The sequence below is a fragment of the Lepus europaeus genome, chromosome 23 (assembly GCF_033115175.1).
Source record: "Lepus europaeus isolate LE1 chromosome 23, mLepTim1.pri, whole genome shotgun sequence".
In the NCBI taxonomy this organism is placed as follows: domain Eukaryota; kingdom Metazoa; phylum Chordata; class Mammalia; order Lagomorpha; family Leporidae; genus Lepus; species Lepus europaeus.
The window spans coordinates 5,004,368-5,016,984 of NC_084849.1; the positions used below are offsets into that span (position 1 = coordinate 5,004,368).

General features: G+C 64.4%; 1 protein-coding gene across 18 annotated transcripts in view; it reads left to right on the forward strand.

The window, feature by feature from the left end:
• The window catches only part of NCOR2 (nuclear receptor corepressor 2), a 163,425-nt gene that overhangs the window by 66,801 nt on the left and 84,007 nt on the right, over nucleotides 1-12,617 (forward strand). For all 18 annotated transcript variants that reach the window (XM_062182215.1, XM_062182214.1, XM_062182221.1 and 15 more), the window contains exons 5-6: nucleotides 3,310-3,489; nucleotides 7,670-7,783. In XM_062182215.1, the coding sequence (XP_062038199.1) occupies nucleotides 3,310-3,489; nucleotides 7,670-7,783 (294 nt within the window). The remainder of the gene's footprint in view (nucleotides 1-3,309; nucleotides 3,490-7,669; nucleotides 7,784-12,617) is intronic.

The window sequence follows — 12,617 nt, forward strand, 5'->3', positions numbered from 1 at the left end:
GTCGGTGCCTCGGTCCCTCACGCAGCCGAATCGCAGCCTGTGCCTGCGTGGTTTCTCTCTCCGAAGGCTGACGGATGCACGTGTGCACTTTTGCTCAGAACAGAAGCTGAGCCTTGAAGAAGCTGTGAGGAAGACGGCTCCTTGCCCCCAGGAGTTGAAGGGACAGGTGTTTCCGGGACTTCTCCGACATTCCCGACAGGAGCTGGGCGGCCAGTCAGGGGGCCGGGGGTGTCCCGTGCCAGCCTTGCTCTTCAGCCGCTCTCCTGGCTTGGATGGACGCTTGGCCCAGAGCCCGCCCTTCTGCACTCTCGTCCCCTCTCGCCTCGGTGGCAGAGCAGGGGGAGGAGTGTCCTGCAGCAGCTCTGGGAGACCAGGTGCTGTGGGGTGCACTGGGGAGGGGCCAGCTGGTGTTGGAGGTGTGGCTCCGATTTCCCTGGCATTGAAGTGGGGTTGAGCACTCTGGGTACAGGGCACAGCTTTTGCAAAGGCCCTGGGGTGGTAGATGCATGAGGCACTGCTGAATTGCTACGTGGGGACCGGATGTCCCCAGGCCCCTGCCCTGACCTCCTGTCGGGCCCACCCCCATTGGCACACACACACACCCTCATGAGCATTCTTTTTATTTGACAAGTAGAGTTATAGACAGAGAGAGAGAGACAGAGAAAAAGGTCTTCCCTCCGTTGGTTCACCCCCCAAATGGCTGCCACAGCTGGCGCTGCGCCGATCCGAAGCCAGGAGCCAGGTGCTTCTTCCTGGTCTCCCATGTGGGTGCAGGGGCCCAAGCACTTGGGCCATCCTCCACTACCTTCCCGGGCCATAGCAGAGAGCTGGACTGGAAGAGGAGCAACCGGAACTAGAACCCGTCGCCCATATGGGATGCTGGTGCTGCAGGCGGAGGATTAACCAAGTGAGCCACAGCGCCAGCCCTCATGAGCATTTTTTAAAAAATATTTATTTATTTGAAAAGCAGAGTTACAGAGAGGCAGAGGCAGAGAGAGAGAGGTCTTCCTCCGTGGGTTCACCCCCTAAATGGCTGCGCCGATCTGAAGCCAGGAGCCAGGAGCTTCTTCCAGGTCTCCCATGCAGGTACAGGGGCCCAAGGATTTGGGCCATTTTCCGCTGCCTTCCCAGGCCACAGCAGAGAGCTGGATTGGAAGAGGAGCAGCCAGGACTAGAACCAGCACCCATATGGGACGCCGGCACTTCAGGCAGTGGCTTTACCTGCTAGACCACACAGTGCTGGCTCTGTCATGAGCATTTTTTTAAAAAAGATTTATTTATTTTTTATTTGAAAGGCAGAGTCAGAGAGAAGGAGAGAGCGGGCAAGTGAGAATGACCTTCCATCTTCTGGTTCACTCCAAATGGCCACGATTAGCAGCTAGAACTGGACCAGACCAAAGCCAGGAGCCAGGAGCTTCATCCGGGTCTCCCTTGTGGGTGCAGGGGCCCAAGCACCTAGGCCATCTTCTACTGCTTTCCCAGGCCACAGCAGAGAGCTGGATAGGAAGTGGAGAAGCCGGGACTCGAACCTGTACCCATATGGGATGCCGGCGCTGCAGGTGGCGGCTTTACCCGCTGCACCACAGCACTGGTCCCTTGTGAGCATTTTTATAGGGGATTTTCTTGCATACACAATTTTGTCTTTAATTTCAGGGCGTTCCGGGCCCTGGGTCCCTAGAAGGGATCTTGGTTTGGTTCTTCTGCCCAGACGTGTGATTCTGTGGGGGCAACAAATGTGTGACCAGGGCCCCCCTTTCTGCATCGTCCACCTGCAGACTGCATTACGCTGTGGCCGTGTGGCCTCGGGCACCGTTGACCCTTGCTGTCCCTTAGTGCCCATGTCTGGAAAGCGGGAGAACAGTGGCTGTGACGGTGACCCGAGTCACGACTTGTGGATTGCTCCGCTCAGGGGACAGTGAGCTCCACAAGCTCCAGATCTGGCCCTGGGCTTGCTTTTGTCGATAAAGTTTTATTGGTACACAACCATGCATGTTTACTGTGCATGGCTGGCGGCTGCTTTCGGCAGGGTGAGCTCACCAGGCCCTCAGGGCCTGCGATACTTCTAGGCCTGGTCCCTTACAGAAAAGCGTGTTGCCTGCAGGCTTTGCCTGGTGTGGGCCAGGCCTCAGGCTTTGCTTCCGCGTCTCTGCGGTAGGGGTGCAGTCGCTGGTGGGCTGGGCTATGCTGAGCAGAGCGGCCCGGGCCACATTTCTGGTTTGGGGGGGCACTTTGGGGCCGATGAGGGACTTGGGCTTTTCCTGCATTTCCCTCTGGGCTCCTGGGTGTGAGGAGGGAGGCTCTGCAGTCCAGCCCCGGCTCCCCGTGTCCCTGCATTTCCCACGGTGATAGTGAGGCCAGGAGGCAAACCCAGAGCAATCCTGGCACTCCTGGCCCCTGTGGGCTCTGCTGGGGTCTTGGGGTGGCTGTGGGGGGTACAGAGAAGATGGCGCAGCCTCTGTTGTGGCGGGGTTTCAGGGGGCCTGGGCTGCAGTTGTCCTGGGAATACTGCCCCCTGTGTCCTTGGTGCAGCTGCCGTGGCGGCCTGGCACTCCCCTGGGGCCGCGGCTGCAGCTGCGGCTGGGCCTGAGGCTGGCATGGTTCGGGGCTGGGTTGCACACGCTCCACACGTGGACACTCAAGATCGCGACTGCTGGGGCGGCTGGGACCGTTCCTTTCCCCGTGGCACAGACGAGGAGCCTGAGGCAGGGTGCTGCGTGGGGCAGAGCAGGTGCCCCGTGAGCAGGTGTTCCGTCTACAAGAGGCACGGGACCGGGAAGCCCTGGAGACACAGCGCCGGCTCCCTCTTCCCTCGGGTGGCAAACACAATTCTGAAAGCATTTTCCGCGGAGAGCTGCCCTCGGGGAAGCCCATCAGAAACGTAGCTGGGGAATAAAAGGCAGAAAGCAGAAGCCCCCTGCCACCCACCGCTCAGAGCAGGTCCCTCTGCACGTGCCGGCCATGGGCGATTGTGCCACTGCACAGCGTGGACATCCCCAGCCCGACCACGGTGGATCAGGCCGTGGCTACATGGATGGGCGGAGGGAGCATCGTGAAGGGTGACGGAGGGTGTGGGGGTGGGACCCGGCGGCTGGGAGCAGTAAGAGAGGGGGTGCTATGGGAAAAGTGGGGGCTTCAGGGGAGCGCTTGGGCTTCATCGTGGAAGACTCTGAAGGACCCTGACCCTCGGAGGGTCTGTGGCAGGAGGGGCACCCGTGAGCTGTCTTGTGACTGGCGTGCTGGGCCATGAAGTTATCGCTGGGAGCTGGGGTGCTCTGTGCGCTGACTGTGCCCACTGTCCCTCTCTCCCAGGATCGCAGCCTGACGGGCAAGCTGGAGCCTGTGTCTCCGCCCAGCCCTCCCCATGCTGACCCCGAGCTGGAACTGGTCCCTCCACGGCTGTCCAAGGAGGAGCTGATCCAGAACATGGACCGCGTGGACCGCGAGATCACCATGGTGGAGCAGCAGATCTCGAAGCTGAAGAAGAAGCAGGTGCGTGGGGCAGGGGGCGGCTCTCGGGCCCCACAGCGAGGGTGGTACCGGAAGTGGTGGTGGTGAGCGTGCGCCCACGCCCCCCAGTGCCGGGCGCCACCTTTGCTCTCACCTGCGTCAGCCGGAGGATGCACAGTGTGGTGCTGTCCCCTGTGCGGGCTCCTCCTTACGCCGTTTGAGTTTGTTCCATAGGAGCCTCAGGAGGCCCAGCCCCATCCAGCTGGACTCTCTGCTCTGTTCCGCGTGGTGGCCGCAGGCCGTGTGTGCACTGCAGTGTAGCTGCGGGATTGGAATTCTCAGCTGTGTGTCGACTAAGTCAGTCTACACTCACTGAGGCCCTGGAGCTGCTGCTGTCGGAGCGTGGGAGCTGTCGCCAGGCCGCACAGGTCCAGTCTTGGTGCCATGGCTTTCAGGCAGCGTGGGGTGACTGTCACTCCCCTCCCCTGCCACGTGTGGCTTTACGAGCTTCACCTCCAGGAGCCTCGGTCCCCTTGACCGTGTGATGGGCACAGGCAGGCCTCCCCGTCCCGGGGTTGTGTGGAGGGGCAGGGTCATGTGATTTGACAGCAAGCTCGTGTGGTTGCTGTCGGAGTCACCGGGCCATGTGAAGAAGTGTTTATCAGGCCGGCGCCGTGGCTCAACAGGCTAATCCTCTGCCTTGCGGTGCCGGCACACCGGGTTCTAGTCCCGGTCGGGGCACCGATCCTGTCCCGGTTGCCCCTCTTCCAGGCCAGCTCTCTGCTGTGGTCAGGGAGTGCAGTGGAGGATGGCCCAAGTGTTTGGGCTCTGCACCCCATGGGAGACCAGGAGAAGCACCTGGCTCCTGCCATCGGAACAGCGCGGTGCGCGGGCCGCAGCGCGCTACCGCGGCGGCCATTGGAGGGTGAACCAACGGCAAAAGGAAGACCTTTCTCTCTGTCTCTCTCTCACTGTCCACTCTGCCTGTCAAAAAAAAAAAAAAAAAAAAAAAAAAAAAAGAAGTGTTTATCACACTCCCCTTACGGCGCTGGCCTGCGTGCCGTTGGTGTCAGGTCATTGCTGATCTGCTTCCCTGGCTCTGGCTCCCTCCCTGCTGCCCCCCAGGGCCCTGCTGAGGTCCCCTCCACCAAGAGCCTCACCAGCCTTCGTCCCCGGAGCGGCCGGTCCAGCCCAATGTGCGTTGCTGCTGGTTTTTGTAAATGAAGTTTGGTTGGCACACAGCTGTGCCTGGTTGTGTCCGTAACTCCTGGGCTGCCCGGTTGGTGACGTCAGCATCCTGCTCGCTTAGCCGTGGTTTCCTCTGGCCACGCCGGAAAGCAGAGCCCTTGTCTCCCTGGCCACTGCTGTGCCCCTGGCAGTGCAGGGTGCATAGGAGGTGCTCACTGTTGTCTGCTGGCCACCCCTGGGAGCGTGCAGGCTGCCGGCGTGGCGGGCTCATGCGGGTCCCTGTGGACAAGGGCATGCAGGCTGTGTGGGGAACACAGGGCCCATCCCAGCCACCGTGGGCCTGGAGTGGGGGCTGAGGAGAGAGGGCCTCCTGGAAGGGGCGCCTAGTGTGTTTCTGGAGGTTGTGTAGGAGCGAGGGGCATCGGGGTCGGGTCTGGGGGACGGTCAGTGGGGCTCGGCCAGAGGTCAGAGGCTGCGGGGCTGGTAGGAGGGTTTCCCGTGAGGGATCAGAGGGAGGCCAGTGGTGTAGAGAGGCCTTGCACAGTCAGGGTTTGTTTTTGTGTTTTTTTTCTAAATTTGCAAACATAACCAACCCTTTGCAAGCGCGGTTCAGAGGCATTTGGTGCACCCACGTGCAAACGCCCCCTCGGCTGGTTCCGAGAGGAGGCCCCGGCCCTGGCAGCAGTGGCCCTGCCCCCCGTCTGTGCCGGGTGTGCTATGCCGCTGGAATCCTGCACCGGGGACCTCTTGTGTCGGGGCTCGTGCCACAGCACCTGTCCGAGGTTCCTGCGCACTGTGCCTGGCCCGGGGCTTTGCTCCCGACCGCAACGTGGAGAGCCGTGTTGTCCACACCCGGGCTTCTTCCCTTTGGCCGCTGTGCGCGCTGCCCTGGGGCTCCGTCATCTCCTGGCTTTCCCGGTGGTCACGTGGGCTCTCTGGTTGGACTTGGTGAGCGGCTGCCCACCGGTCTCCCCAGCAGGTTTCCCCACATCCAGCAGCAGTGTGCTGGCCGTGCTGGTGCCGTGCGGCTCAGTGCGGTGCAGTGGGCACCCTCGTTCTGCAGGGGCTCCAGCCACTGCTCCCTGCTGGGTGCCCGCCCCATCTGACTGCGCCCACCCCATCCGACCAGGTATCTGCCCCATCTGACTGCACCCGCCTCATCTGACTGTGCCCACCCCATCTGACTGTGTGCCTGCCCCATCTGACTATGCTCACCCCATCTGACTGTGTGCCTGCCCCATCTGACTATGCTCACCCCATCTGACTGTGTGCTCACCCCATCTGACTGTGTGCCTGCCCCATCTGACTGTGTGCCCGCCCCATCTGACTGTGTGCCTGCCCCATCTGACTGTGTGCTCACCCCATCTGACTGTGTGCCTGCCCCATCTGACTGTGTGCCCGCCCCATCTGACTGTGTGCCCGCCCCATCTGACTGTGTGCCTGCCCTATCTGACTGTGTGCCTGCCCCATCTGACTGTGTGCTCACCCCATCTGACTGTGTGCCTGCCCCATCTGACTGGGCCCACCCCATCTGACTGTGTGCCTGCCCCATCTGACTGTGTGCCCGCCCCATCTGACTGTGTGCCTGCCCCATCTGACTGTGTGCCTGCCCCATCTGACTGTGTGCTCACCCCATCTGACTGTGTGCCTGCCCCATCTGACTGGGCCCACCCCATCTGACTGGGTGCCCGCCCTATCTGACTGGGTGCCCGCCCCATCTGACTGTGTGCCTGCCCCATCTGACTGGGTGCCTGCCCCATCTGACTGTGTGCCTGCCCCATCTGACTGGGTGCCTACCCCATCTGACTGTGCGCCTGCCCCATCTGACTGGGTGCCTGCCCCATCTGACTATGTGCCTACCCCATCTGACTGGGTGCCCGCCCCATCTGACTGGGTACCCGCCCCATCTGACTGGGCCCACCCCATCTGACTGTGCGCCTGCCCCATCTGACTATGTGCCTACCCCATCTGACTGGGCCCACCCCATCTGACTGGGTGCCCGCCCCATCTGACTGGGCCCACCCCATCTGACTGGGTGCCCGCCCCATCTGACTGGGCCCACCCCATCTGACTGTGCGCCTGCCCCATCTGACTATGTGCCTACCCCATCTGACTGTGCTCACCCCATCTGACTGGGTGCCCGCCCCATCTGACCGCTTCATTCCTTGGCTTTATTGGTTTTGCACCTTTGGGGGCGTTTGGAAGCTGCGCCGCTCCACCCAGGGCTCCGGGTTTGCCGACGCTTTCTGTGCAGCCCTCCTCTCGGCTGCCCCTGGGTTCCTGGTGGTCTGCCTCACGGCCACGGGCAGGCTGTGGGCGTCGTGGGCCCAGTGGAGCTGGGTCCCCTCTCACTCGTGTCGCCCTGCAAGGTGACAGACCGGGCCTCTGCTGCCTGTGTGGCGTGGGGCCGGTGTCGTGAGCCCTGCGCTTTTCTGCTCCTTGTCGCGCAGAGCGCAGACAGCAGCAGGAAGGGGCGGCCTTCCCGGAGGTGGTGGGGACTGGGGGCTCCAGCATGCAGGGCGCAGGGCAGATGAGGTCGGTGCTGGCGACAGTGCAGGGGAAGCCGGTGGCGGTGGGGCTCAGAGCGGTCCTCGGCCCCCTGTCCCCCTGAGGAGGTGAGGCTCAGAGATGCATGGGAAATGCCCAAGGCTGCCCAGCCGGTCCGGAGGAGGCGCAGCGTCCCCGCCTGGGCCGCTGGCCTCTGGGCCCGTGCAGCCGCCCTGGTGCCGATGGTCCTGTGGGGGCCGCAGTGGGTGACACTGGGGGCTGTCGGCAAGCCAGCCCCTGCCGAGCACCGTTACCTCTTGGTGCCCGCGGTGGAGGAGCAAACCGAGGCCCGGCGTGCCTCCGGCCCCTGGCTGCCCAGTCTTGGGGACAGGATTTGAACCCCGGGAAGGCCCGCCAGGAGCCGAGAGGCTGCAGCCGGGGCCCCTGCGCAGCCCCGAGTGCCCGAGTGACTCAGAGGAAGCGGGGAGCGGCCTGACTTCCTGCGTGCGGTCAGAGCCCTCCCCTCACGCTCTGCCCTGTCCCACAGCAACAGCTGGAGGAGGAGGCCGCCAAGCCGGCTGAGCCGGAGAAGCCAGTGTCACCGCCGCCCAGCGAGGCCAAGCACCGGAGCCTCGTGCAGATCATCTACGACGAGAACCGGGTACGTGCGCCCCGCGCGTCCCCCGCTCCCGGCTCCCTCCCCGTCGGGGAGGTGGGGGCACGGTGACCCTCCTGCCCAGGCGGATTTGCAGGTGGGCGGCGGGGCGTGGCTACCAAGTGTGGCTGCTGGGCCTATGGTTGGACTGGGGGGCGTGGGGCGCCCCAGGCCCCCTGGCCCTGTGCGAGGGCAGCCGCTCCAGGCCCCGTGTGGAGGCAGCTGCTGGGGCACAGGTAGCAGTCACAGTAGCAGCTCCTGCCCAGCCCCTGCCCGCCAGCCCTTGACGGACAGGCCTGGGAGGGGCTCACAGGCGCCATTTCCCTTTCATGAATGGAGAAACTGAGGCCCAGAGACGGCGAGTTCCTCGTCCAGGTCACAGAGCTGGGAGGTGGCACAGCTGGGAGCCGAGCCTGTCGCCCATGTTGCCCGATCCTTCCGTGCCGGCTCGCGTTGGGCCTGGAAGGGGCTTTGGGGCTGACGGACACACGGGGCCTGGAGCAGGCTCTGGGGACCCTGGGAGGGGCTCGATCTTGGGAAGGGGCCGAGGTGCCCCAGGCAGGCTATCTCCAAGGGCTGCCTGGAGGTGGCACTTGGTGCTGGGGAGGTGGTGAGCTCCCCGTCACCCCCACGAGGCCACTGAGAGCTGAGTCTGGTGATCTTCGGCAGGACCCATGCATGCCGGGGTCCCTCCTTTATTTCATGGGTGGGTGAACAGTGGGGGGAGGGGCTAGTCCTTGTCTGAGGGTGCAGAGTGACCTCGGCACCTCCCATCCTTCCCCTGCTGTGGCCCCAGCCACCCTTCCTGGCTGTGGTTCTATGGATTCTCCCCTGCCTGAATCAGTGCTCGAAGTCCAAGTGGGAGCTGGCGGCATTTGTGGTGGTGCTGGGCCCTCGCTGGCCCACGGGAACGCGTGGCAGGAAACTGCCGATCGGCCAGCTGGGCTCTGCCTGCACCTCCTGAGGTGGTCATATGGTGCAGGACGAGCCCTGGCCTGCTGGGCTCCTGGGGCCTGTTTGCTCCGGCCACCCTCCCACACCCCCTTGCCCTGGCTGACCGTAGGAGAGCCAAGGGGCCACTGTGGCTCTGCCAGACGTCCTGGGTTCGCATCCCATCTCTCCCGCCTCCTGACCCTGTGACCTTGAGCGTCTCGCCAGTCCTCCTGTGCTTCCTGCTCCTTGGCGAAGACAGATGACATCGGCACCCACTGTGTGCAGCCGCTCCGGGGCTCACGCGGTCACGGCTGTGTGCCCCCGGGCCAGTGCCTGGCACCCAGGAAGTGCCAGCTGGGGCTGTCGTCACTGTCGCTGGCTCTCTGCTCTTGCTGCTGTTCGTGCGTTGCGTGTTGCATCTCCTCCCGTCCACATCTGTATGCGACGGGTGCCTGCGTCCTCTCCACGTTACTGAGCCAGCTCAGGCTCAGAGGGGGCAGGTGAGCCTGGTGTGGCGCCAAGACTGAGCCGGTCCCAGGAGCCTGTGGTGTGGGGGACGGCGAGGGTCCCCCAGGTGGCCACTCGGTGGAGAGCCGCCAGTGGCCCTGGGTCCTGCCGGCCAGCACACCCTCGGCCCGGCCCTCTGCTCGGAGCCCCTTCCCGCCGGGTCTCTGTCGCCTGCCCCGCTCTTCACTCAGTGAGGCCCCTGCCTAGTCCTGGAAGCCTCCCAGGCCCCTCTCCCCTTCCTGGCTCTTGCTTTCCCCATCCCTTGTTGCCCCCCCACCCCAAGGACAGGAGTCGGCTCTCCTGACTTCCTGCTTACCGGGAACAGGAGCCCCTTGGGGCCAGAGCTGTCTGCTGGCCCGGCTGTATCGCTGGCACCTGCCAGAGTGCCTGGCGCCGACGCCTGACCTGTGTTTGCTGAGTGGAGGGTGAGAAGCCGGGTCTTCCCAAGCCGTGGGGCGCTGGGTGCCTCCGCTGCGCTGAGCCTCTGCACCTGGCGTGCGGGGCAGCCAGGACTCACGCCCTCGGGGAGCAGCAGGATTCCGTCCTAATCCCTTTCCCACTCCCTTCCCTGCTGGTTCCTGGGAGAGAGGGAGGGCGAGGCCAGCGCCTGGGAAGCGCAGCTCCCCGCCACGCGCGGCCTCCGGCTCTTCCGAGCCTTCATTCGGGGCTCGTTAGGCACGCGGTGCACACCAGGAGCTGCCACTGTGCTGGGCCTTTCCTGCCAGCAGGAGTGGCCCAGCGGGCAGGCAGGTGCCTGCAGACGGCGGTGGGCGTGGGGTCACCGCGCAGCCAAGCCCGGAGGGCCGTGGGGGGCCTCCTTTGATCTTCAGAGGAAGCTCCTGCCTTGCGTGTGGGTGGAGTGCACGCGTGGGCAGCACGGGGGAGTTACGGGTGGGGGCCGCGTGAGTCTGAAGCACTTCAGGCAGTGGGTTGTTTACCGGGGTGGGCTTCATGGAGGAGGTGGACTCGCGTGAGCTCTGCAGAAATGAGCATGGCTGGGGAGAGGCCGAGGTAGTCCAGCACAGAGACGGTGGCCGGGGCAGGGGTGGTGGAGAGGCAGTACCTGCGGCCACCAGGCCTGCGACTGCTGAGCCGGGCACTCTGCAGAACACTCGGGGTCCTGGCGCCCCAAGGCCCAGTCGCCATCTGGGCCTTTCTGGGCAGTGGCCAAGGCCCGCTCCTCTCCCCCAGAGTCCTCTGGCAGGTCCCCACCCCAGTCCTGCCCCCATGCCTTGCCCACGCCCCACACGTGGCTCCCCAACTGCCTGCTTTTCCTGCTTGCTCACCCCCCGGGGAGGGCTCCTGGCCGGGCTCCTGGGCCGGGGGCTCCTTCTCCAGAGACACAGCTGAACCTCTGGGTGAGCACTGTCCTGGAGCCAGGGCGTGCGGCCGGGGGTTCTGGGCGCTGTCCCCGCTGCCTGCTTGCTCAGTGAGGAGCTGGCCTGGGGCTCCCCGGTGGGTGGATGGGGGCTCTCAGTCTTCCATCCTGGAGGAGGACTGTGTGTGGTTGGCACATCGGTATGGGTGCATGTGGGAGCACGTGTGGGCCTGTGGTTCCTTGTGGTTTTTTGGCACTTGCGTGTGCATGTGGACGTGTGTGTGTGGCTGCTGAGTGCCCGTGTGTACGAGTGAGCACATGGGGGCACACGTGTGTCTGCTTGTGCACCTGTGTCCCTGAGGGCATCGGTACGCAGTCATGTGGTAGGCTGATGTGTATACAGAGGGCGGCGTGAGGTGGCAGGTGTGGGGCACATGTGGTTTCTTGTACATTTACACATGCCTGTGCACGTGGTCGCGTGGGCCACACGCATGGGGACAGGCGTGAGTGTGCCTTGGTTGGGGGCACGCATGTCGGATGTTGGGGCGTTTACGGATCTCAGCGTGGGGGCCCGGTTGTGTGCCGGGCTCTGTGCAGGTGCTGGGGACCCGGGACGCTGAGGCGCCAGCTGGTGCTAGAGGGAGACCCCAGCCTGAGCCCCTCCCAGCCGGAGAGAGCGTCTCCGAGCACACCCTCTGTGCCAGGCGCTGTCCTGTGCTCGTGGCTGAGGGCAGAGCCGAGCCCCTGGGGCTCTGGGGGCTGACGTCCCGGGGAGACAGCCTCCGGCAGAGGCACGGCGGGTCTGTCCCGCTGCTCGGCTGCCGCACAGTTGGCCAGGCCAGGGCGAGAGGGCGGTGGGCTGTCCTGGGGTGGTCAGCGAAGGCCCCTCTGGCTGAGGGCAGGCGGGAATGGCGTTCCAGGCGGAGCAGCAGCAGGTGCAAAGGCCCGAGGCAGAAGTGGCTGTGGGTGTATGGGGAGCGGTGTGCGGACAGCAGAGGCCAAGGCCCTGTGAGGGCTGGGACTCTGGGACCTTGGGACCCTGGGACCCTGGCCAGGAGTCTGGATTCCGCCCTGATCAGGCCCGGGTCTGCGGCCTGCGTCCGCGCCGTCTTGCCCTGCCACCCCCTGAAGGCGGAAAGCGACGGTACACGCTGTGTCATTGTTCCTTGCAGAAGGCCTGGGGGCTTGGTACCCAGGGTGACAGGGTGAGGGACGGGGGCTGGAGGGACTCAGGCTGAGGATCCGAGGCACAGGCCCACTGTGGGACGTGTAGCTCTCATGCCCGGCTGCTCCGGAGTCACCCCTTAGTCCGCGTAAGCAGTTGTTGCTGGCCCCCCAGAGCCTCATGGTATATACGGACTCCTGTTCACCCCTCAAAACCCAGCTCCTGATTTCTCCTGGTCCCTTTCTGGAAGAGTGGCCTGTGCCCACCTTGTACCCCCACGTGCCCCCCACGGACCCATCTCTGCCTGAACCCCAACCTTACCCTTGTCTGCTCCTGGGTCTCTCTGGACGTCCATCTCTCCCGGGCTCAATGCCGAATGGGTGCTCAGGAAATGTTCCGGGAGCCCAGCCCTACTCCGCCCCGTACCCAGTCCTGTACTCAGCCCGGCTTGGATTCTGACGGCCTCAGCACCCCAGGACGCTCTGCAGTGACTGTCGGCGGCACCTGCCTCCCTGTGCGGGAGCTGGCGTCAAGCCTAGCCGAGGCCTCCCGTGGAGCCCAACCCTTGGCTTTCTCCCTTCCTGGGGCCTGCGTACCACAGAGGGACTTCTTCCCTGTATCGTCTTCCTGTGCCTCAGTCTGTCCATCTGTAAAGTGGGACTGCTCCTCGTCTCCGCCTCGTGTGGTGCTTGTGTGTGATCGTGTGTGCCGTGTGCCATGCGCCCAGTGCTTGGCTCACAGCGGCCACAGTAACGGGGCCGTCCATGGTCGCACAAGCCGCCCCTGATTCCGGCCCCCAGCCGCACTCCGAGGATGCTGGTCTCGGGGTTTTGGCTTGCACGAACGGGGCCGAGAGCATGGCTCTGCCTTGGGTGGGCTGGGCCCTGGGCTCTAGGCAGAGGTTGTTCTAGGCCAGC